Source organism: Lolium perenne, chromosome 1 (assembly GCF_019359855.2).
Source record: "Lolium perenne isolate Kyuss_39 chromosome 1, Kyuss_2.0, whole genome shotgun sequence".
In the NCBI taxonomy this organism is placed as follows: domain Eukaryota; kingdom Viridiplantae; phylum Streptophyta; class Magnoliopsida; order Poales; family Poaceae; genus Lolium; species Lolium perenne.
In genome coordinates this window covers 150882075-150906527 of record NC_067244.2, presented here as the reverse complement: position 1 = coordinate 150906527, position 24453 = coordinate 150882075, and the positions used below count along the sequence as shown (strand labels likewise).

The 24453-nt window shown below is 42.9% G+C and overlaps 1 protein-coding gene and 1 long non-coding RNA gene across 3 annotated transcripts; both read left to right on the top strand.

Moving 5' to 3' along the window:
* The first annotated feature begins 10856 nt into the window (after positions 1-10856).
* Positions 10857-11474, top strand: LOC127307534 (ubiquitin-NEDD8-like protein RUB2). Its single transcript, XM_051338258.2, has one exon. The coding sequence runs from the start codon at positions 10888-10890 to the stop codon at positions 11350-11352; it is 465 nt and encodes a 154-aa protein (XP_051194218.1). The 5' UTR covers positions 10857-10887; the 3' UTR covers positions 11353-11474.
* A 9556-nt stretch (positions 11475-21030) lies between these two features.
* On the top strand, positions 21031-23868 carry LOC127334439 (uncharacterized). 2 transcript variants are annotated; one of them, XR_011743411.1, is made up of 2 exons: positions 21031-23470; positions 23574-23868. It is a non-coding gene; the product is annotated as an uncharacterized lncRNA (long non-coding RNA). The 2 variants fall into 2 exon arrangements; XR_011743412.1 differs by having other exon boundaries at positions 21031-23478.
* Positions 23869-24453: the final 585 nt, after the last annotated feature.

The window sequence follows — 24453 nt, the reverse complement described above, 5'->3', positions numbered from 1 at the left end:
TTAGCACCGTTACCAAGGCCTGATTCATTAGAATATTGTTATGGTTGGGTGTTTTGTGATTTGACGTGTAGCCTACCTTGATTTATATGTTATGTTTTATGTTAGTATTATATTGTTACATCCATATGTTACATGTTGTGTATATGTTATTGTGTATAGTTTGATCTATATGTTAATGTGTATTGAAGGATCGGATCTATATGTTAATGTGTATGACCGGATTTTGGTGTTACCTAAATCACAAGGATGGTATTTTTGTGACATTGCATAAATATTTGATTGGATGGTTTGGGCCAATAGAGTCAATCATGCTCCTTATTTTATAAATAAGAACACATTTTATTTGTACTTAACCAGTTTAACTCTAACTATCATGTGTTTAGTTTGTATATGTTCTAACTCCAAGGATAAGTTTGTGCAGTATCTTAATATATCGGAAGAGATCCCTATCGTAAGGATATTTTGCGTGATGCAACAACCCTAAGGATACTAGTAAGTATCTATGTCAAATTGTCGACGCAAAAAAAATGTTCTATTTTTCTTTAATCATTTTACTGATTCACTTCGATATTTCTGTGTAAAAAATTGCGAAGCATTCCAATCCATGCTACACTGTGAAGGTTATTAACAAAGAGCTATTATCAGATGTTGTGTGACACATCATTGCCTTTGTCATGGAGACAATAACGTAACCAAGAACATGCAAAGCTAGGAACTGAATCTATGCTGAAATACATGCATACATAGAGTGTATGAAATGTACATTAAAATAGAAATAAGTTTTGCTAACATTTTTGCATGTAGTTTTGAGTTATGGGCTGTGGTTACAACTGAGAAATGCTTGTGGCACTGATAAAACGGCTGCGATGTTTGCATAAAGCATGCAGTTGGTTGAAAATATGCCATCTGATACAAACACATATGACTGATTAAAACACCTCGTATGCGTTCTTCCAAGTGGCTTACAATCGAGTGGAACAAAACGTTTGTGATGCCCTTCGAAATCTGATGATTCTGGGAACAAGAATGTGTATGCAAAGGGGTTTTAACGCACACGGCGGGCCATTTACTCCTTGTGTGATAGCATGTTATGTACTAGTATAGTATACAATGGTGTATGAGCTTCCAATAGGGCAATGTACGACGACTGGGTATGCTTTTGGAGTATTAGTTTTTTCCATATTAAGTAACAGTAAAACTCACCTAGTTAGGACCTCTCACAGCGATTTGGGGTTTTAGACCGTCGGATCGGCTCAATGAACGCTCCAGATCAATCCAGTAATCCCGAACCGTCGGCTAGCTCGTTCAGCTCATTCGATCGCATCAAAGGGTCCAGCCCATCCTGACCGGGCTGCTACTGCGTGGATCGAGTCAGGTTACTCCTCGTTAGTCGGGCCGTGAAACACTTATATGGGCCAACCGATTGAGCCCTTTGTTCATTTCTCACTCTGAGACCTCGCGTGGAGTACAAAATCCGCAAACACGTCTCGTTTTGTATCTCCCCCCTGCCGGCGCACCCGCTCCAGCTTCGCCCGCCCCTTTGCCTCATCGGTGGTTAGCTCCGCCAGCGATTTGCGCCGGCGAAGAGCCAGCGAGCCGATGCCTTTTGGTTGTCGATCTCGCTCCATTTCACGTCGATTTAGAATATGACGCCCGATTTGTGCGCTTCTTCCCCGGCGCGGGCGTGGGCGCGGTGAGGTGAGGATGCAGCAGCGCGGGCTTCCAGCCAGCGGATTAGGCTTCCTCGATTAGCTTGAGGACCCGTCCCAATGTCGAAGCAAGTCGGCTGTCGGCGTCTTAATTATGTGCGAATTGAAACTGCCGGCGGCGGGCGTAATCGTGCTTGTATATAACTTTTGACCCTCCGCTTCCTCTAATTATGGTGATTAAGTTTGTCAGTTTCTTCTCTCCTTCATACTCCCACTGTTCGTCGTCAATGTTCCTTGTTTAGGAGCCAGGCCCGGGCCCACAGGAGTGCGGCCCGTGCGGCCGCACAGGGCCCCAAATTTTTGGGGGCCCATAAATCCAACTTAGCCTTTATATTACACATACTTCACATTATATAAACAAAACTATTGGAGGCCAGCTGGTGCGTCATTTCAGTAGATATTAAGTGTTAGATTGTAGGCTCGATTCCTACTTGAGGCAATTCCTCAAGTTTTTCTTCTTTTGTCGGACTTTTTGTATTTGATCGGTGTCTACAAGGCAAATACTTAATTTATTTATTTCATATTTTTATCATTTTCTATTGAATGAATATGATTCTAAAGTGATATGGCAGTATTGTATATTCGTATAATGTGGGATAAGGCTTATCTATGTACATGTACTTGTTGTGTAGCTTTATTTTCTTAGTTTTAAAATCCCAAAAGCTTTAAATACATCAAAACCATTAGGTGTAGGTTTTGTTGTTGAACCGTCGGTCCCATCTATCTGAAACATATATACATTACAATTATTCATTAATTATATTTCTATACCGAGTTAGGACCCCATTTAAAATTTCGCACAGGGCCCCGGATTTTGCCGGCCCGGCCCTGTTAGGAGCGCTAACATTAACAATCTGACTTCCTTTTCTTTGTTTCAGGGATTGACTTGTGCGTTCGTTTTGAGGTTTTTATCCAGGGAGGGCTCACTTAAACTTTTGGACCCTCATTTGCTACCATGGTTTTGTTGGATAGGTACACTCATTCGTGCAACTTTGCTGCTTTTTTTACTGATCCATTGTTAATATTCATTACATCTATATTTACTTTAAATTGGTTTTTTACTGTTAGCAAGGTGTTCAATTTTAATCCTAGACAAATACGTAATAGGGGAATAAAACTGGGGGTGTGAAGTGAAAGGATGTGTCCTTGGAGAGTGGAGATGCATTAGGAAACATTAATACAATTGGAGGCAACACTCTAAACCAAGAACAGGTAACAAGAGAGCACACATCAACTTCCATTCTGTTTATTAAATTTTGTATGTCAGTTTCTGATCTTGTTTTGGTTCTTGTTTTAGCAAAAGGTCTTGGTCAAAGATCTTCCAGAATGTGCAATTTTGTTCATACAAGCATCTAATTTTTCTTCCAGTATGGCGGCTTATTGATGTATCACCTTCTACATTAATAGGTGAGATGGCTGATGAGAGAAGTATCAGCTAGAGGATAAAGTTTATGGGCTATCAGAAGAGTGCCATCGTGAAAACAATTTAGGGATTGTGTCAAATGCAAGAGTCATCTCACAAATACTTTCAGCACTGGTTACCTTCTGTAAGGAAGAAAGAAAACAACGTGGTTTGTTTTATTGCAGTGAAGAAAACAACATGGTTGGTTGAACTATTTGAGTGAACATCTTCTGAAAACTGTGTATACACTTTACTGTGGCTTCGGGTGACTTCTCTGGTAATAATAATATATGCTATTTTTTTGTCCTGATGGTGCTGGCACTAGAATGAATGATGTGTCTCTTTTGAATAAATTGTATTGTCGTATTTTCTTCATGGTATAATTTATTGATTCGGCTTCTTTTCAATAACATGTCGCTGACTTGGTAGAAATTGTGGTCTGTGGAAAGGCAGGGACATGTGGCATCAAGGCTAATTATTGGTTGCCAGTTGCCATCACCCTCCTTTGCCTTGCTTCTTGATACTTTAGATTTAAGAAAGTCTTGGCAGCATTGTTTCCAACTGTTCTCAGATATGCAATTCTTAATTCTTTTTGAGATAGGAATTTCTTCTTGCCATTACTAAGTTCATATGCTATAAATGTTCCATATTAAGAGTTATACATGATTCACAAAGTTTTGGGGATTTTGGAGCTTTAAAGATTCTCAAGAAACCCAAGAAATAAAAAAAAACTTTTATTTATACTTTCTCCCTGAACTTGCTTCCAGCCAGGACTCTTCAAGCAGTCGCAATATCACATTTGAAGACTTTCAGTTCCAGATCCTCTAAATCGTATACCAAATGATGCAAATGTAGAGCTGTTATGACATCACGGTTGGTCTGAAAATAATATTTTAAAGTGCTCTAGATCCTTCTGCCAGAAATTTCATTTTACTTTTGGTACTAAGATCTGATTAAACTGTCTGCTTTTTCCAGAAGCTTAATCCAAGCGTAAACTTTACTTGCATTGATATTTAGACAATATACAATATTTCATATTTGCATTCCTTAAATGGTTCATATTTGTGTTACCCTAAATTATTTTGCGTTTCATGCTAATAACAATTTCCATTATTCATGAATATCTTAGATTGCAATTTATGCAATCCTACACCTAAATTAATCTCTAAACTAGAATAATAATTGGAACCGCTTGTTTTTCTCAAACATTCATTTCATCTATATATTCTAAAATATTTAGTTTTTCTCAATAAAATGGACGGGCGCGGCAACGTGCGCTTTAATGTTCTAGTATATAGGAATATATCTCTCTATAAACACCATATGGTATTTTTTGTTTATCTGGAAAAAAGAAGAAGGCCAATAACCCTTACAGAGTCACGATTTGGGAGCTAACTCGACTGAATGCGCCTTATTGGGCCACGCGGGGAAGGATGGAGGTGCGATGCTTGACCATACCCGTTGCTCCTCGTCCACTCTTTTGACTCTTCCAGCTTTCCGCATGTGCTCGCTTGACATTTGTACTCGGCTGACACCAGGACAGAACATCACTATTGGACGTCGGGCTTGGACGACGCGACTTGGCCGTGGTAGGTGTGGCAGACAACTGAAGGAGGTCGGCGCTATTAAGGCTCATCCTTGGTGCCGGCCTAGCTAATGCGCAACTACGGGGTAAAAGATGGACAATAAGGGGATAAGGGTAAGAGGCCAGCAAATGTGAGAGGTACAACTTTTTTCCAAAAGTATATGGGTGAATGTGGTGGATTGATGATTCAAGTTTTCAACTTTTGAGCTATGTTAATCGGTAAAATAATCATGTATATTAATGTTGTTATTTGCATATTTGAAAAGATATTTTTGCCAGTAGCTAATGGCAATAGAAAAGTTTTCATGAAAATGCCAATGCTATGGTACATGCATGAAGACCAAGAGCAAGAGGTGTCCACAAATTCTATGGCTAGCAGTCCAGTGGAAGAATCGGCCCAAGGCATGTGGAAGAGAATATTGAGGTTCTACCACCTAATGGTTTGCTTCTTCGAGCAAGGGATATTAAAAGTCTTACCCTTCTATAATTATAAGGAAGATATTCAAAAGGTGGATAGATCTTAAACCAGTATGTTTCTAGGTTCTATTTCTATATAAATATGTTTATATTTATAATATAATGATTATTATTTTCAGGATAATATAATATATTAATGTGTCTAACTATTTGATTTTTTTCATTTTTATTCTTTAGAGTTCACACTACCATATTTTTTTTTGCCCTTAGCGCTATTATAATATGTTAAGTTGTGTATAGTCCGACAAAGGGTAACAAGTTGTCAATTATAGATTTAAAATTTTGTCAAAACATATCTTCATGAAATGTAGTTTGGAAGATCTTCTCGCAACAAAGTGAACGATGAAAATTCTTCAAACCGATATACAGTTTGAGAGATAACTATTTCAAAGTACATGAATTAAAAGAATTTATTTGCATAGGAGCGACTTGCATTTTAGTCCTTCATAAGAGGTAAATTATCTCTTCAAATGATTCTTTTTTCCTTGCACAACTGATTAGATGGAACGTACCAACTAGGCCAAGTAGAATATTAGCAGATGGTTGGCATAACCATGCCCATGATCAGAAAAGTGTGATCATCAAACAACATACAAGATGGTCTTAGAGGCGGGACCAGGAAACTTTTATACAAGATGCCCATGATATTGGCTTTTTCTTCGAATCTCATACTCAAAAATCATAGCAGTTATAGAATTAAGAAATAAATATTAACAATAAACATTTTTCGACAAAGAGCATATATTAATATCGGAGATACCAATTACACCCAGCCTCTGCAACAACGCATTGCCCTAGCGTTCTTACGGATGCACATTGCCAAAAAAAAAAGAATTACAGAAAAAGTCCTGCTACGGTAGTTTAATCATTGAAACAACAACACTAACACCACCATGACAACACCATAAGTCCAACTTCTTCAAAAGCAGTGCCTTCAAGAAGGGAATAGTGCACAAGCGCTGTCGTCGCCCGATCAAAGATCTGGGTTTTCACCCTGAAGAAGGTCCTCACTCTCAAAACGATGCCTTCAACAAGGCCATTGCCAGACACAACCAATTAAGGCCAAACGTTGGATTTTCACCCTGAAAGATAAGAATTTGGTCTTCTCCTGTGCAGTCGCCCCCACTTGCATGCCGCTGCTCCAAGTCACAAAACACCAAGCCAACTCCTCCTCGCCCCAAAGAACGGATCGTCCATTGCTAGTTCTCAGATCTCGGACTTCATGACATTCTCTGTGAGCACCATGGAACGAGAACATCCCATGATATTAACAGACAACAGAGCTTCGAAGCGCTCCCTCTGAAACCAAACGGCTAGGGTAAAACATGGGTGCGCACGACCGAGTCCCACCTGATCCAGCAGTCTCCAGGCGTGAATCGCCCATGGAAGATCGCTGGCGGCGCCTCCCGAAACCCGCCACTCTAGCCAGATCAAAGGGGACATAGCTCTGGCAGATCAACAACTTGACACAAATTGGAATCCTAGGACCGCCGCCTTTATTCAGGTCGCGCCCCCACGCCGGCGACCATCCCAGGCCGGCCAAGGATTCCGTCGGAGACACCAAGCGCAGATCGCGTTGTCCGAAGACACCGCACACGCCCTGGGCACCGCCGTAGTCGAACGCCAGCCCACCACCGGTGACATTAGCCTTCGCTGGCTTCCACGCCTCTCCATCTTGCCGCCGGAACGCGATGACAGATCGAAAGATCCAGCACCACCATCCGCAGGCCGACCCTCTCCAGCGAAGAAGAGAGCCGCCTCCACCGTCGAACCCAAGGCTGCTGCCCCGGACGACCTCGTGTCGCGGGAGAAGCCCGAGACCATCTCCATGCACCAGTGAGAGGCTGGGGGGAAAATGGCGCAGACCATGGGCCTTGCCGCCGCCCACCACCAGCCCCTGCTGGCGTGCTGCGGGGGAGAGCCGATGGGAGGAGGGGGGCTGCAACGCAGAACCAGGCCGCCGCCGCCCATCACCATCCACGCCGATCGGTCGCAGCGTCGATGGAGAGCAATCCCGTCCGCCGTCCACATCATTTCAACGAAGAAGGGCCCCCGCCACCGCCACGCCCCGTGGTCTTTGCCCTGGCGGCGCTACCGGCGATGGCGGCGGGAGGCGGTTAGGGTTGGGAGGGGTGCGGGAGAGGCGGTTCATTTACTTTCAGCAATAAACATGGAGTTATTAACCAATACAAATGCATGAGAACATATATCCATTTAGACAGAGAGGATGCAATCCAGAAAAAACAAATCTAGGGTTTCACCCCTCTAGTCGGTGACACTGCTGGTCCACCCGCCTCTGGTGGCCTTGGGGCCTTGGAGGTGTGGCAGAACACGACCTCTGGCTGACGGTAGGATTTTGTTTTTTAGGTATTTGCAGTGTCTTCTTTAGGATAGTGAGGCGGTGGCTACGTCCTAAAATTAGAATAAGGTTCTCCCAAACTTATCCTCGCTTTGGTGGTGCCCCTAACGCTAGCGGAGGGCGCGTGAAGTTATCTTCCTGGCAGATCTCCTGGGATCCAAACGGTGTTTGTGTTAGTTGGTCTGATTGCTAGTCTAGCTTGTCCGATCTATGGTTCACATCTTTGTGTTAGTTGGTGTGTTTCCTAGTCCTTTGGAGCCTTTGCACGATGACCTTTTGTTTGTCTACTACAGCAAGCTCTACTACGATAAGTTTTGCTCGGCTTCTGTGAGGCAGAGCGAGGATAGTGACGCGCCTTCGGCTAGCTCTAGTGCTTGTAGTCTTCTCTAGGTGGTCAAAGTACCTATTTGTAATTTATTTTACTTTTAGAGCTCTTTGTACTACAATTGATAATTATCAATTGATCCGTGATTTTTTTGCAAAAAATAAACAAACTTTGAGTTATTAATAAATAATCACATTATACTATTGCCTCTATGACATAACTCCTTCATGGATGAAAAGTCAGCACTGACACCCGGCTTGGTCGGCGCAACCTGAGTGCAACAGGCCAGGCGAGCAGCCAAAGAAGGTTGTCATAGAAATGCTCGTCGTCGGTGATGGCTTGGCGCATCTACAGGGCATGAGATGGACAAGAAAGGGAGAAGGGGAAGGGCCTGCTTATTGGGGAGGTATATTTCTTCAAAAAATTATGTATTTAAGTGAATGTGGTGGATTGATAATTCATGGTTTGAATTTGTAAGCTAGGTAAAAAGATATTTACATTTTTTAACTGCATACTTAAAAAGATATTTTGTGCCACTAACTAGTGGCAATAGCTAGCTCTAAACCAAGAACTCGTGAAAGTGCAAATGATATGGTACATGAAGATCAAGTTCAAAAAGTTAAGGATGACCGGATATTCGATGGCTAGCGATCATGTCGAAGAATCCGTGGAAGCCATAGTGGAAGAGAATGTTTAGGTTCTTGTAGCTGAAGGTTTGCTACATCGGGCATAGGATAATTTTTTTGGCCTTTTCGTTGTGTGTAGATATGTCCAAATATAGAAAAAAAATAAAAAAAATGCTTAATGAGACGGAAGGAGTTCTTCACAGTTCACATGGCCTCAAGTTTTTGGCCTTTTCGTTAAAATAAAAAAATGTTAAGTAAGTTGTGTATAATCTCACATGTGGCAACAAATTATCAATTATTGATGGAAAAATTTGTCAAAACATGTTGATAAAAATTGTATTTTAGAAGAAATTCATGTGGCTAATTCAACAATGAAAAGATGTCAATCGGATATAAAATTTGTGAGATAAATTTTTCTGGAAGTTTAAGAATTGAAATACGGAGTAACTTATTTGCATACGAGCGCCTTGCATTTTGGTCCTTTATAAAAAAAATTATGGCTTCAAAAGATTTATTTTTCCTTGCACAATTAATTAGTTGGAACGTACCAACTAGGCCTAGTCGAATATATGCAGCCGTTGTCCTCGGCCGATGGCATGTAAACACACTCTAGCTTGTCATCCTTCACGTTGTAGCAGTACGCAGCGCCGCTGCCCACATTAGCCAAGAAGTCATCGTGAAAATAAATCCGCGTTCCCCTACCGTCGTGAGCGTCTCTGAAGGTATTGTGGTAGCAATCCAAGAATAACTCGTGGCTGCCACCAATGTTGTCCCCGTTCACCTTGCGCCAGGCATGTTGCCTGCCATGATCTTGCCCAGGCCCGGACGATAGCTCAAATATGTCGAAGCCCTCAGGCTCGGCTGACTTCACGCGTATTTTGACCAAAAGCACCTTGCTCGGCAATGCAACGAGGCGGAGACAATGGAACTCGTCTAGAGCATAATCGAAAATTTTGCAGCTAACGTTGGGCGTTGCCGGAGGCACATCGACCTGGTAGAGGAGATGGAGTGTGGTGGCATCGAACACTAACGTGACGCCTTTATCGTCCAAGGCGAGCATCTTGCCCTCGAAGTAGGCGAAGTCGGTGAAGCTTAAATATTCTGAATTGGGATTAGCTATCTTCGTCCATGCTGCGTCTCCCGGTCGGCAGAAAACCATCCCCGTGTTCCCCTGCAGCATATGATACATGATGATCACCATGCCCTCCGTGCTTGCTGCTAGAGTACCAGGAGGAACATGGATGGCGAAGTTGAAGACATCCGATAAGCTGAGGTGGGTGTCGAAGAATAAATGATACCAAAGATACTTGATCTTGATCTTGAGGTTGTGCCGCCGATACCAGCCATCTTGGGACGTAGTCTCACTGTAATCCTCGGTAGAAGGCACATCTTGATCTGTGGAGCACTCATCGTCGTGTGTAGCAGGCGCTTCTTCATCAGTGGAGTGCTCTTCAGGTTCTCCGCACTCACTGATCTCCTCCGGACAAGGCGCTTCTTGTTGTGCGGAGCACTCATCGTTGTCATCGGGATGGCCGCATGCACTGGAACCGTCAAAGGAAGGCGTTTCTTGATCTTGATCGACAGAATCATCCCCGCACGAATCCTCGTCGGAAACATGGGCTTCTTCACGATCAGATTCAGGGGCATGCTCGTAGTCCAGATTCTCGATCTCGGACGTGAAGCTGTTGCGGACGGTGTTCAGGTTGGGCAGCACAGCCATGGCGCCCGTGGGAAGATGCTTGAGGTGGCATGAGACGTCGCGAGCATCGATTATTATAGACCAGCCACGCGACAAGGGGAATAGCAGCGCGTACTTCGAACCGCCTAGCGGCTCGGAGCCGTTCTGAGGGACAGGAAGCAGGAGACGCGGCGCCGCCGCTCGTGTCACGGCGGATCGCCATGTCCGGCAAACAGAGCGAAACGTGTCGAGCCCCGTGACGGCATCGCGGCTTCTCTGTGCAATGGGTTCCAGGAGATCGAAGGGGAGCTTCAGCCAGTCGGGTTGTTCCGCGGCCATCGTCGTGCTGCTACTGCTAGGTACGGGGAGCACTTTGAAACGACTGGAATTTATAGACGTAATAGGTATAGCACAGCAGAGGCAAAAACATGGAATATATTTGTAGCTAAATACACAACGTTCTCATAGTCCAAATACGAAACGATGCTCATGGGGCCACGATCAGCACACAGTGCGCGACGGAGTGCGTGCCGGATCATGCCAGCGCATGTCGTGGACATCGCCGATCGGACTCCCAGGTCCCAACTCGACTCGAATGCAGGCTCGACGTAGGGCTCGGTCCCCTCATGTATATAAATGTACGCGACCGGTCGGTAACACATCGATCTCTTAACCAAGCCAACCGAAAACACAGAAACACGCTCGTCGGAACTGATCGAGAAGAAGATGCAGATCTTCGTGAAGACCCTGACGGGAAAGACCATCACGCTGGAGGTGGAGAGCAGCGACACCATCGACAACGTCAAGGCAAAGATCCAGGATAAGGAGGGCATCCCGCCCGACCAGCAGCGGCTCATCTTCGCCGGCAAGCAGCTCGAGGACGGCCACACCCTCGCCGACTACAACGTGCAGAAGGAGTCCACGCTACACCTCGTGCTCCGCCTACGCGGGGGCACCACCATCAAGGTCAAGACGCTCACCGGCAAGGAGATCGACATCGACATCGAGCCGACAGACACCGTGGACAAGATCAAGGAGCGTGTCGAGGAGAAGGAGGGGATACCGCCAGTGCAGCAGAGGCTCATCTTCGGCGGCAAGCAGATGGCCGATGACAAGACGGCCAAGGACTACAATATCAGGGGCGGCGATGTGCTCCACCTCGTCCTCGCCCTCAGGGGTGGTGGCTACTAGAGGAGGATGAGTTTTAGGGTAGTTTTGTTACGATGGTAATAGTATGATTTTGTAAATTTACAGAATTGTTTTTCTATTGATGCATACTCTGGGCACTATGTCCGTCATTGATGTGCCTACTATCTCTCTACTGTACGTTTGTCTTGTACGAATCCAAGAGTTGTTTATTTAGAACTCTTCTTTTATTCAATTGTGGAGCACCTACGTTAAGACGTTTCCACGCACTCCTATCCTCGGGTTCCGAGCCGCCGCTGCGAAGCCCTTCCCACCTCCGCCCGCCCCCGTGGCTCCTCTCCTCCGCCTCCCGCGACGCTCTGGCCATCGCTGTCGCTCCCCGTGGGAGACAGGAGGCCGGCCAAGACCTAGCTCGTCCCTGACCCCCTCCTCCGCCCTCCCCAGCCGCAGCCATCGGCGTAGGCCGCCGGGCAAAGCCCCGTGCGGTGTTGGCGGCGGCGGATCTGCCCCTAAACGCGCGTTGATCTGGAGGGGGGACGGGGGCGGTGATCCTTGGTCGACAGTGGTTCCGGCGGCGGCCAAGCTCCTCGGGCGGCGCAACGTTGAGTTGTGTGCTGGTGATGGCGTCACTGTTTGGTGACGGGGTGGCGAGGCGGCGCTTGGTGGTGCCCTCCCAGCCCAGATTCGGGCCCTTTGGGCCCCATCTAGGGCTAGGTGGGCCTGGCCCGGACGCAGCTGGGCTACTTCCGGTGGGCAGGGGAGGTGGCCGGAGCCGGGACTGGTTAGGGCCCTAAACCCAAGTACATCATGAATGGACATTGCCGTGGATACCTCACGTCAGTAGGTGCAGCATCGACTCCTTCTGCACGCTGTAGTCTGTGAGAATGTGGCCATCCTCGAGCTGCTTCCCGATGAAGATGGGTTGTTGCTGGTCAGGCCTTGACGTTGTTGACAGTGTCTCTGCTCTCGACCTCTAGCGTGATGGTCTTGCCCGTCAGGGTCTTCACGAAGATCTGCATCTTCTCCCGATCGGCCATCGGCTTGCTATTTGCGGCGACAAACCTGAAGGAGAAAACTTTCTGGTGTACGCGTTTTCGCTTTGGCTGCTTTGGAAATTATTGATGAGTTCTGTTGCCATGGTCACATTTAAGGGATCTTTTGATTCATGCGTTTTGTGTAGGAATTGTGTAGAATTTGGATGCTTTTCTATGCCGTTTTGATTCATAGCAACATATTCTATGATAATTTTTTATAGAAGAATGCTATTGTGTAAATTCTATATGAAAAAATGTTAGAACTTAGGTCATACAGCATGAAAAATTTCCTTGCTACACAATTAAAAACACTTCATCTTCCCTTTTTACGCATTCTTTTTTTTACCGGGGTATCTAAGGAAATTGGAAATTTTTTTAATGAGGCGGCTTGTTTGGCGTAGCATATTATGTTTCAAAAAAAAACACTTCATCTTCCTAGATTTATGTAAGACGAGTCATTTTAATCCTATGTGTATTTCCTATTTCTATATTTTTTCATATTCCATGAATGGACCTTATATACGTGGGTGGACCTTACGTCGCGGTTCTTCTGGCCAACCGCGACTAAAGGCCTTTGGTCGCGGTTCGCAACTGCCATTAGTCGCGGTTGCGCAACCGCGACCAAATAAGCGCGACTAAAGGCCCCACCCTTTAGTCGCGGTTGCTTACGAACCGCGACTAAAGGCCCGTCCACGTGGACGCCAGGCGACCGTCGGGGCGGAGGACCTTTAGTCGCGGTTCTTCTGGCCAACCGCGACTAAAGGCCGCCGCAGGTTTAGGGTTTTAGCCCCCCTAAACCTGTTTTCTTTTTAATTTGTATTGTTTTATTTCTTTTATGCTTTATTTTAATTTTAAAGGAGTTTCACATATTCTACGGTACTACATATATACATGCATATGAATGTACAATTTGAAACATATTTGAAATTAGAACCGAAAAGAATTCAAGAGGAATATACAATATATATATATATATATATATATATATATATATATATATAGGTCTGCTATTCTCGAACCGGTTCGAGAATAACTATTCTCGAACCCTTTCTGAACTTCCCACTTATTTCCACGTGAACTTCTTGACGGAACACTATAATTCCATGTTTTTTGCGGACAATGTTTTGAGGCTGATTTTCAAACCGCTTAACGGAATGATACATATAATATACCGTTGGATTCATATGGAAATTTCGCAACTTTTTCGTGTTCATTGTTTTCCCAAATTCTGTATTGTTTAAAACTAATTTTAAATATAGTAAACAACGTTTTCGCGGATTTCCCTTTTTTCGTGCAGTTTTGGGGGTTTAATTTTCAAACGGTTTATCGGATTTATGCTTATGATATGGCGTTGGAAAGCTGTTGACTAGGCGCAAATTGTTCATGTAGGAAGTTTTTCCAAATTCTTTACGGTTTAGGAGCAGATTCGAAAATACGTGATTCCGATTTCCGCTTTTCTCTGTTTTTCGTACTGTTTTTTGGACCTTATTTTTGAACCACTTGTCGGAATGTTCCAAATGATATTATGCTGAAAAGATATTTGTTAGGCGCAACTTTTTCATGTTGAACTTTTTTCAAAATTTTAAACGATTTAAGTTTAATTTTAGAAATACACACAAGCGGACATAATGCCGACACAAGAATACTTTGAAATAGGCTCATCCAGATTGATTAGATGTGGCATTGTGGTGTGTTGGAGTATTAGTAGAGTTATATTAGTGCTAATTGTACGTAGCTCCAGTCGATTTGCACAATGAGAGGTCGTAAGAAGGATTTCTATGTGTATGATTTCCGCCCAGAAAAATAGAGTGCTTGAGGTGCTCGATTATGGAAGTGAACTTCCCGATATCTTGTTTGTGAACTTCCGGTCGCATTATAGAAATTACAAGCATGTTTAAAATGAACTTCCTACATGGTTTAAGTGAACTTTCGCGCCCGGTACAAAATGAAGGTCAACAAAAGTAAATTTTTGGCATGTTTGTGGTGAATATCCTCCGCGTTCAAATTTAATATTTACAAAAAATAAATTTCAAACTTCCTGCATGTTCAAAGTTAATATTGACACAAAATAAATTTTCAGCTTGTTTAAACTGAATTGTCGCATGGTACAAACCATGTAGGAGGTGAGCTTCCATGCAGTACAAGGTGAACTTTTGTTCTTACCAAAGTGCATTTCGATAGAAAATAATTTTTTGAGCATGGTGAACTTCCGTCTTTGAATTCCACCATATTCTTAGTGAACTTTGACATGTAAAAAAAAGTAAAAAGACTTCAAGAGCGCCAGAACATCCCAGAATTGAAACCCATAAGAACTCACTGTTTGAATGGGTTAGCATCGTACATAACATGCATATCAAGGATAAATTTCCGGGATTAAATAAGTGAACAATGTTTGCGAGGATAAATTGAACATTTTTTAGACACAAAAAAGTGAGTGCCCTTGGAAGACGAACATAACATCCATATCAACATGCTAAAAAGGGCAGGGAAACCAATATTCATGCCAATTATACTGCATAATTTGTTACAGTTAACTTTCTGTGATTACAAAGTGATCTTTTCTCAGAAAAAAAGTGAACATCACAAGCTATAGAAATGAAATAATCATCAGCAACGGGACACAAAAGCACTGCCTCATTCCTGAGCATCCAAACGTGCGCGCATGAGTTGGACTCCAGACACTGGTCCATTGGACTCCCGGCATAACGCACCGGTGGACTCTCCAGCCTTACGCACTGGACTACCGATGTACGCACGGCTGTAAGAAGTGGACTCCAGGAGAAGTGTAGTGGACTGCCATGCTCTGGACATATGTTTTGGAGTAGATGGTGCATCTCTTAATTTTTTCCGTGAAATTTTCTCTTTTCTGCACATTGACCAGTAGCAAAGAAGGTATGTTATTTTCGACAAGAAAATATAAACCCGGCTGTAGATTAAAAAAAGGTAACTCACATTTGTTGGTAAAACTGAACTACTTGCGCAAATAATTAGTGAGCTTCCGGAAAATGTTTCAATGAACTTCCAATCTGTATTCACTTCACCATGTGGCGGAGACACACGATACCAAACTGAACTACACAAGATAGTAGAGTGAACATCAGGAAATCAACAGAGTAAACACAAATGTTGCCTATAGAAAATCAATCCAAAGTTAACGCAACATTATTATATCATGCGAAATAGGATGATAGTAAGAGATAACATTGTGCCATCAAACATTATAAGGAAAAACACAAAGAATCCAGTAGCACACGTGCATCCTACTCCGAATCATCTAGTGAACTCACGCAAATGTAAAACAAGCAGTATCTTCCAGTAATATGAACAAACTTCATTATTTATATAAGACGAACTTCCACTATACAAACAGAATTGAGAAAAAAATGAAAATAGCAGTAGATGTGAACTTCGCAAATTAATAGAATTGAGCTTCACAAACTTCTCAAATAAAGAACCGCTGTAGCTTAGCTAGTGAACTTCCTATTTTTCCACTTTTTTTTACAGTAAATAGAACTTCTATTCCAAGTCAAAACAAAGTGGGTGTACACTGCTCTGTTTCTCACATTCAGTGTCCATCATCGTTTCATACCATTATATACATTCATATATGCACTTGGTTTTACTAACAGACTAGTTTATACATACATGGATGAAAGGGTTGTATGAAGCAATGGCATGCAAATGCTTGTTGGGAGACAAACTAAGAAATAAAAAGGAAATGACAAACATGAGTTGGACGACTGTAGGCTACCATGAATTGTAATTAACTCTAGCTTGTGTTGGACTTCTTTTTAACTGCAATCTATGATTTTTTTAACTGGACTTATAATTTTTTTAATGAGCTTCTAGCTCTGGCATAGTGAAATCTTTGACAGCATATAATAATTTATTGAGAAAGAAAAATGAACTTCAGCAACAGACAAGGTGCACTTCAGGACCTCATTATTAGTTCAAGTAGCATCAGCATACCAATGTGGACGAAATAGGAAAGATAGCGTAGAGATGAGTTAAGATATTTAAAGTTCAGACCATTCAGTGAAAGATCAAAATAAACCTTGAAATTAAACACGGACGGACAACACTCACCGACTATATAAAGCTGAACTTTCACACCGAGAGAAAGTGAACTTTCATTGTGGTTTGGCCGACAAAATAGTTGATGAGGCAACTCCCGTGAGAAAATAGACGAACTTCCCCATGGAGTATTACCGGATATAGCATAGTAGGCTTGATCAAGTGGTGTACCTTACATATAACAAAAAAGGTAGCATAAGGATACTAGTAGACAGTGGTAGATGGTCAAGAGCAAATGAAATACTAGATAATGTTTTTATACATCAAAACAAGATTGAGCTCCTCAACAATATGCATTTTTGTTCAAATGAACTTCATTTTATTTTGCGGAGTGAACTTCACTTTTACAAAAGTGAACTCACCATTACCATTTAGTTTGTTTCATAGAAAAATGAAATGAATTTTCACGGTGTGCAAATTGAGCTTCCCATTATGTCCGAAGTGAACTATCCAACAAAAGTGAAGATGGTTCGATTATATTTGAACCCCAATGCAGCAGCTAGGTGCTCGGTCAGCCCCAAGAAAACCTACACTGATCTGCTATGGAATGAAGTGTGAACTTCCAGAAATGAAGATAAATTATCACGAATATTGAACATAAATATCAAATTGATCCATCTGCACTTCCCGAATGCAAATAATGCACTTCCAAGAAAGAAAATAAAAATATGGAGGACGAGACCAACAAAGACTAGTAATAATCAATAAACTAACATTTGATTGCCTTCAGGTTCTAGCACAGAAACTCGGTAGCAACTTCTTAGAAACTTTGTCACAACTATACCCATTTGTGTCCATACTGCAGGTATGTGGAAGTGCAATGATTTACTTTAACATTATAAAAATTTATCACACCGAGTGAACTGCCCGGATGTATGGAGTGCACTTCCCTGATGTATATGATGCTGACACGTTGACACCAACGGATCCGCGGGATGTAGATCATCGTTGAACCTCCACCAAGTACCCCAAACGCCATCTAAGTATTTACCTGCATCAGTGCAATGGTTATACTTAGTTTGTACAGACTATGGTTAGGACCAGAAGACACAAGAAACTGGATATTAAGATTGAAGAAACAAAGGTAGCTTCTAACTCACGTAAATAAAACTACAGGGCACAGTAAATAATCTGAACTTCTTTTTCTTATTTACCAGTCACATAAATATATCCCCATATGCCTTTTACTCTATTTTGCTTATGCATCCAAGTAACAATCGAAAGCACCAACCTCTGTTCCTTTATATATTTAAAAAAAATACAAAGGAAGCATCAAAGAACAAAGGAAATACCAACCGTGGGCTCGCTAGAAGAACAGTAACACATGCAGTGTTTTTTTATTCTATAAGTTCAAATTATTATGGAATAAAAGGTGGATTTCTCCTCTGGATTAAGTAATTTTCCTTCTTTTCTCATGGGCGAAGAATTAAAACCTTTTGAGAGAAAAAAAGGTAAAACCCCGAATTGGACAAGCCGAACTTTCCGCTAAATAAAAGCGAACTTCCTGAAAAATAAAACACGAACTCATAGTATGAGTAGAACTGGACTTCAGCTTTTGAAAATTCCGAACTTCTAAAATATGTCCATGGTTATCAATACAAGTTAGCAACTACCAAACATAGGAACATAGTGAACTTTACATAGGAACATAGTGAACTTCTTTTTATTCTAAAAAAGTGAAATTTTCACATGCCCATTCTATACTGCTGGTACAAATAATAAATCTTGAACTTATACGCGTACGATCTGAACTTGCCCAAAAAGCTGAACTTTCAGACAGAGAGAAAGTGAACTTCAACGCGGTGGCGCTGTGAACTTGCCAAAAAACAATGGACAATGCAAAATCCCGGAAAAAGAAGGCGAACGTACTCTGACATCAGTATTGAAATGCAATGCTATAATGAACCAGTGAATGATGCAACATATGAGACATTCATCTAACATCTGGAAACTAGAAGTACGACTGAAAATCTCTCCGTTTGGACTACATATGAGCCCAATATCAAATGAATCAAGCAAAATATTTTATAACTAATGTACCCCCAGAGTGTCAATCTGAACGATAACAATATGAAAATCAAGAAGGGATATGTACCATCTCATGGATTGGGCCAGTCTTGGAGTAGTACTGTCCTGCAAAGAGAAAACCCAAACAATTAGTAGCATACAACTAAGATGTATGGCTTGGAAGGAAAAGCTAAAGCGTGATTATAAATATTGTGGTAGCGAAAAGGTCACAATAGTATATACTTTTAGTGCACCCTGTAGACTACATACATAGGCAAGCAACAACAAAATGCAATTCGATCAAAAAAAAAAACAAAATGCAATGCAGAGTTTGGTGCATGTGAACTTCTAATGGTGGCTCACTAGACTTCCGGGCAATACGACACGCCACAGCAAGGTCGCAAGGAGCAGGAGCACAGTAAGGTGGACTGTATTCCGTATTCCCAGGACTCCCAGAGCGGCGCACATGGAATTCCGTGAAGGTGATGTGGATTTTCACGACAGTAAAAAAGAGGAACTTTCTGGTAACATAAATATGAACTTTCACATAGAAAATTTGCACTTCCAAGCAATCACAATGTGAACTTTCCGAGAAAATGGACAGGGCTAACTTCCAGCAAAAAAGGAGGTGAACTTCAAGCATGATTATAAAACAAACGTCAACATACTCCTGTACTTTTGAAGTATGATAAGCGAACTGCAAGCATTAGAAATCATTTTACCAAACTGGATTGCATCATTCATACTTTTGACTAAACAAAAAAAATATTTAAAAGAAGTGTGAGAGAGAGCAAAGCTAGAATATAGCAGCTTATTTTACTCAGAAAAAAGGGGGCACCGTCTGTCAGCAGTAGCAGTTAACAACAATTAATAGAAATAGCTCCATAAAAATCTCTAAAAACAATAACTTCCTGCATCATTCAATTTGTTCTCCAAATAAAAATGAAATTAACTTTCAGGGGTTGCACAATTGAACTTTCTGCAATGTTTAAAATGAACTGCCCCACATTAAGTTGGTCTTCCAGCGAGACGAAGTGAAGTATTGACAAGTTCATACTGAACTTCCAGGGTTTCAAACTGAAATGAACAACTAAGATACACATGTGAATTGTGAACTACCTATTTGGCCTAATCGAAACTACTCACAGTTAACAAAAGCAAGCATGGGGCACGCAATTAGTGTTCACAGTTGAATTTCTACTCACCTTTACAGGAGCAGAAGGATGCTCGCCGGATCCGCACTGGTGCTCCACTCACGGTTGTCCCAGTGCGGTGTACTGAGGATCCCAGCAGTGACGAGGGCCGTCGCTGCGCTCGAGAGGAAGCACGGGACAGCGCCGCCTGAACTCCACGCCGACGCCCGAGCTCGTCTCGCGTGTCTGTGGCCCGAGACGCGACGGTGGGAGATGGGCCGCTCGCGTGTCTATGGCCGGAGACGCGGCGGCGGGGAACCAGGAGGCGCGCCGCGACAGGAACCAGGAGGCGCGCGGCGGCGGGATCCAGGAGGCGCGCCGCGGCGGATCCGAGAGGAGCGCGGCGGCGGCGATGCGAGGCGTGCGGCGGCGGGGATGCGAGAGGCGCGCGGCGGGGTCCGGGAGGCGCGCGGCGTCGGGGTCCGGAGGCCCGCGGCGGCGGGGTCGGAGAGGCGCGCGGCGGCGGGGCAGGAGGCGCGCGGCGACGGGGTCCAGGAGGCGCGCGGCGGGGGATCCGGCGCGCGTCGGTGGGTTCGGGAGGCGCGCGATGGCCGGGGATCGTGGAGCATGCAGCCACCGGCGGCGTGGAGGAGGCAGGTAGCGTTGGGATGGGGAAGAAAGTGGGTAGTTCGGTTCGGGGATTGGAGGTGAGCCGGTTCGGGGAGGGTGGGGTGGTGACCAGGCCGTGGTCCGGTTCGGTGCACAGAAAAACCAAGACGGATTAGGGGGTTCGAGAATACCTATTCTAGAACCCCTCTTAAGACGGGTTCGAGAATAGTCCAGCTATATATATATATATATATATATATATATATATATATATATATATATATATATATATATATATATATATAGGACATATTCATACTACACCCGGGTGTAGTTACTCCCACGTGTGTTTCACACAATCTAGGTAGTATCTACCATACCGAAGAGAATATACATGTAGTATGAAGTATATAAAAATATTTTGGTAGTATATATACTACTTTGTAGGTAGTATGTATATTTTTTTACGTACACTATTTATTTACGTATAAATATGTATGTATTTTGTATGTATAGTGCAAACTATGGGTGTATTTAATTTTTTTTCACCAAAGTTGGTATGGAGTATCTTAGATATAGTGTACCAACATACTCAAACCAATAAAGTATGTTATATACTTCCGTATGGTAGTATAACCCAGGAGTAGGAAGTATTTATCCTATATATATATATATATATATATATATATATATATATATATATATATATATATATATATATATATATATATATATATATATATATATATATATATATATATATATATATATATATATAGAAACTCTATTAGACACCCTAGGTGCAGAATAAGTAATTCTGCACCCGGGTCGATCGACCGAATCCTGCTCACCTGGCTCCCCCGAACCCAACTAGCCCACAGCGTCCAACATAATCTTATTTCTTAGTATTACATCGACGGTTCCTTTCTTTTTTGGTCGTGGTGTGCTGAGAGCTGCAGCCCACATTCTCGTCAAATCGAGCGCGTGCAGTTGTGGAATCGGCGGGTGGAGGCGTGGTGTTGCCGGCGAGCGACTGCCCGCGGCCGACGGCGAGCTGGCTTCAGCTGGAACTACGGCGGTCGGCGAGGGCTGCTGCTGGGGATTGCGGCGACCGGCGGGTGACCTCGGCGGCCTGAATCGATTCTGGCGGAAGGCGTCGAGGCGGGCATACGGCCTCCCCACCGCTCTGGCTACCGGAGGAACGACCACGAGCGCCGCTGGCCCGAGCCCCCGCCCCCTGCCATCTGCGGTGGTTCGACGCGCGCCCTGCATCCAAGACTGCTCCGGCCGCTTCTCCTACATCTGTCGCCTGCCGCCCCCACCATCTTCTTCGTCGCCGGTGTCCGGCAAGCTCCGTATCCCTTCATCCCTGCATCAGCTACTTGTTGGGCTAAGGCGGCAAGGTTTGTCCGGCAAGATTTTTTGGTGGCTGTAATCCATCCATGTTGATTTGTGTAGTTGTTACCTGTTAGTCTGCAGACTCCGGCACTCAATTTCAGGATTAAATAGCTGATATAGAATTGTTTTTTACATCCACCTGAGAAGCTCGTTTTTACATGATGCTGGTTAACAATGTCTCACATGCATCGTTGGAGTTTCAAATAGGTTTAACCAAAAAGTATACTGAATTTTATGGCGTAGTTGCATTATGAATCATATACTCAATGGTCAAACTAATGTTCGTACTTGTTTTGAGCTGACTATCTTTTGGTTAAAGCCATAATCCTTGGATTTCTATTTCAATTGTAATAAGATGAATACTGATTCGGAGTTGTAAATAAATGAAGAAACCTGCACAATGCTAATATCAAGCGACTTAGCTGGTAAGACTACAGTAAAGCTGAGTTGATTTTGAGAAAATCTTCACAATACTAATATCAATCTGTGTGCTTCCTCTGCACTGCTTCTGGAGGAGCATGCATCTGGGCTCCGTAAAGGTACGGTGGGGTTTATCCTTCTTTCTATACAAAGCTAATGAGACAGCATTCAGAGTGACGTTAGCTGCTTGTTGAGCAGTATATCAATAGATGCATTTTACCTTGAATTAGTTTTCCATTCTTTCGAAGTTCTTGCAATCCATACATTTATGATTCTTGGAACAAAGGATATTACATCTGCCACTTTGGGGCATATGAGAGGACTTTTTCTATGACATAGTGTTGGTTTCTGTATTTTGGTGCTCAAATTCAGATGATTGGCTGACCATGTTGCATCGTTTGATATTTGGATTGGAATCTGTTTATTAAACGGTTATCTTTCTTCCTAAGGCCACTGAAAAATTCGTAAGGCCATGTTTGGAGAATGGGAACCTACTAGCTTTTCTTACTCGTTGTGCTTTTCCGGGCACATGGCACATGAACGATGAAGCATACCGGTTATTCTTTGATTGTGGGATATTAGGTAGACATCCCACAATGTCATTAGTTCCTATGATACATATTTTTATGGGCATGCCAAGGCTTGTGGTTAATTCTTACACTGGGCCGCGGGTCGCTGCGGGTAGTTCTTATGATCAATGGGCACATTAGACCACATTAGACCATGACAATATGCTTACATGGCGTAATTTCTTTTTCCCTTTTACAACAACGGGTTATTTTCCCATCGCTATTGTTATTACGAGCTAGCCCACAGTCTAATCGAGGGCATAGTGCATGGCTGGTGGTTCTGGAATTTGGACTATCGGCTGCACTAGCGATTGCGGCTGTCGGCGAGCGTCTTCACTGGCGAAAGAAAAGACTGTTGTACATGTGATGATTGCTCATAGATTTTTTTGGCAATACGGAATGGGGTAACTTGCTGTGTTAATGTGTGGGAGGAAGCTCATATATTGCAATTTCTATTTTTTGTTGGCCTGGTGTGGCGTGAGCTGACGTCAAGTATGAATCCAATAGTTCATGCAGCTTTTTATTTAATGAAAAAAATTGCTTGGCTCACCTTCTGGATTTTGGCACGGGATAACCTCTCATCCACCATGGAATGAACTTTTTGGTTTTTTTCCCCTTCCAATTAATTTTCAGGTAGTACTACGATCTGTATGGTCCTCATGAACTGAGCAACATTTCTTGGCAAGTTTTGGAAGGTCTGGGAAGTATGGTAATTCTTTTGGCAGGGAAAAGATGACAATCTATTGTGCAAATGTACTTATCCTTTTATTGATCTAGGTGCTACCCAAACTATGATCAAATGCAAACAATAGCTAATGGTTTGTCCATATGGATGATACCAAGCTACAGTACACCCCAATCCTACGTTCCACATAGATCTCCAGTTCATGTCCCATAAGACAGTACCAGCTCTTTTACAGTTAAGATGTACTATAACTCTACACATGACTATTGCTTCCGTCACATGATATTTATTTTCGGAATAGAACTCATCTGTCTTTTTCTATTTGACTACTATACAGTGAAACTCGATTACTGGAAGTGTATGTTGTTTGTCAAGATCATGTTAATGCTGAAGCTTTCGGAGTTCAAGACTGATTATGATCAAGTGATTGAAGTGCTTGTCAAAACAGTGCACTTATCATAGAAAGAAAGGAGAAGTTCTTTTCACTTTAGAATGCGCAAGGATGTTGACAAGATGATCTTCACACCGTGTTGGCTAATAGGACATAATAAAATTATCAAAGTGGTGTAATAAAAATAGCACAAGTGTAATTAATTGCCGTGTCTTTGTTCCCTTAATTTCTTGATTTTACAGCACATTATGCCACAATATGTTGGGTACCTGGATACTTACGTATCTGGAGACTTTTTGGTACCTGCCTATTAAATACAGATAGATTCTGTATTATTTTTACTTGCACGTTTCATCCGATTTGTGTTGCCACGCGAATTTCTTATATTGCTCGTTGGACTGTTTTCTCTATTTTATGTCAGATCATAATTTTCTTAGGCTGAAGTAAAAAACCTATGTCAGGCTGATTGCAAATATGCGTGAGGCGCGTGGGCTGCTTGAATGGAAGCTTTTTTTTATGTCAGATGCAGCATTGATGAACGTAAGATTCCAAGCTAGTTACACGTCAGACGTCACAGCGGTTGCAAGGCCTCAGGCTCCCATCTAACGTTTTCTTACGTCGCATGCTCTGTATTTTACGTCGCCTCAACGTGCGGTCAGGTGGAGTGCTTCACGCGCGGCTGATGGGCAGGTCCGGTGGGGAGCAGAATAATATTCTGCACCCAGGGAGTCAAATAGCGCGTCTCTATATATATATATATATATATACGACGCGGATTTGCTACCATGGTGGCTAGCTACGCACCCTAGTGTAGTCGTTGGATCAT

Coding starts and splice junctions, on each gene's coding strand:
- LOC127307534 (XM_051338258.2), top strand. CDS start 10,888: ATGCAGATCTTCGTGAAGACCCTGACGGGAAAGACCATCACGCTGGAG.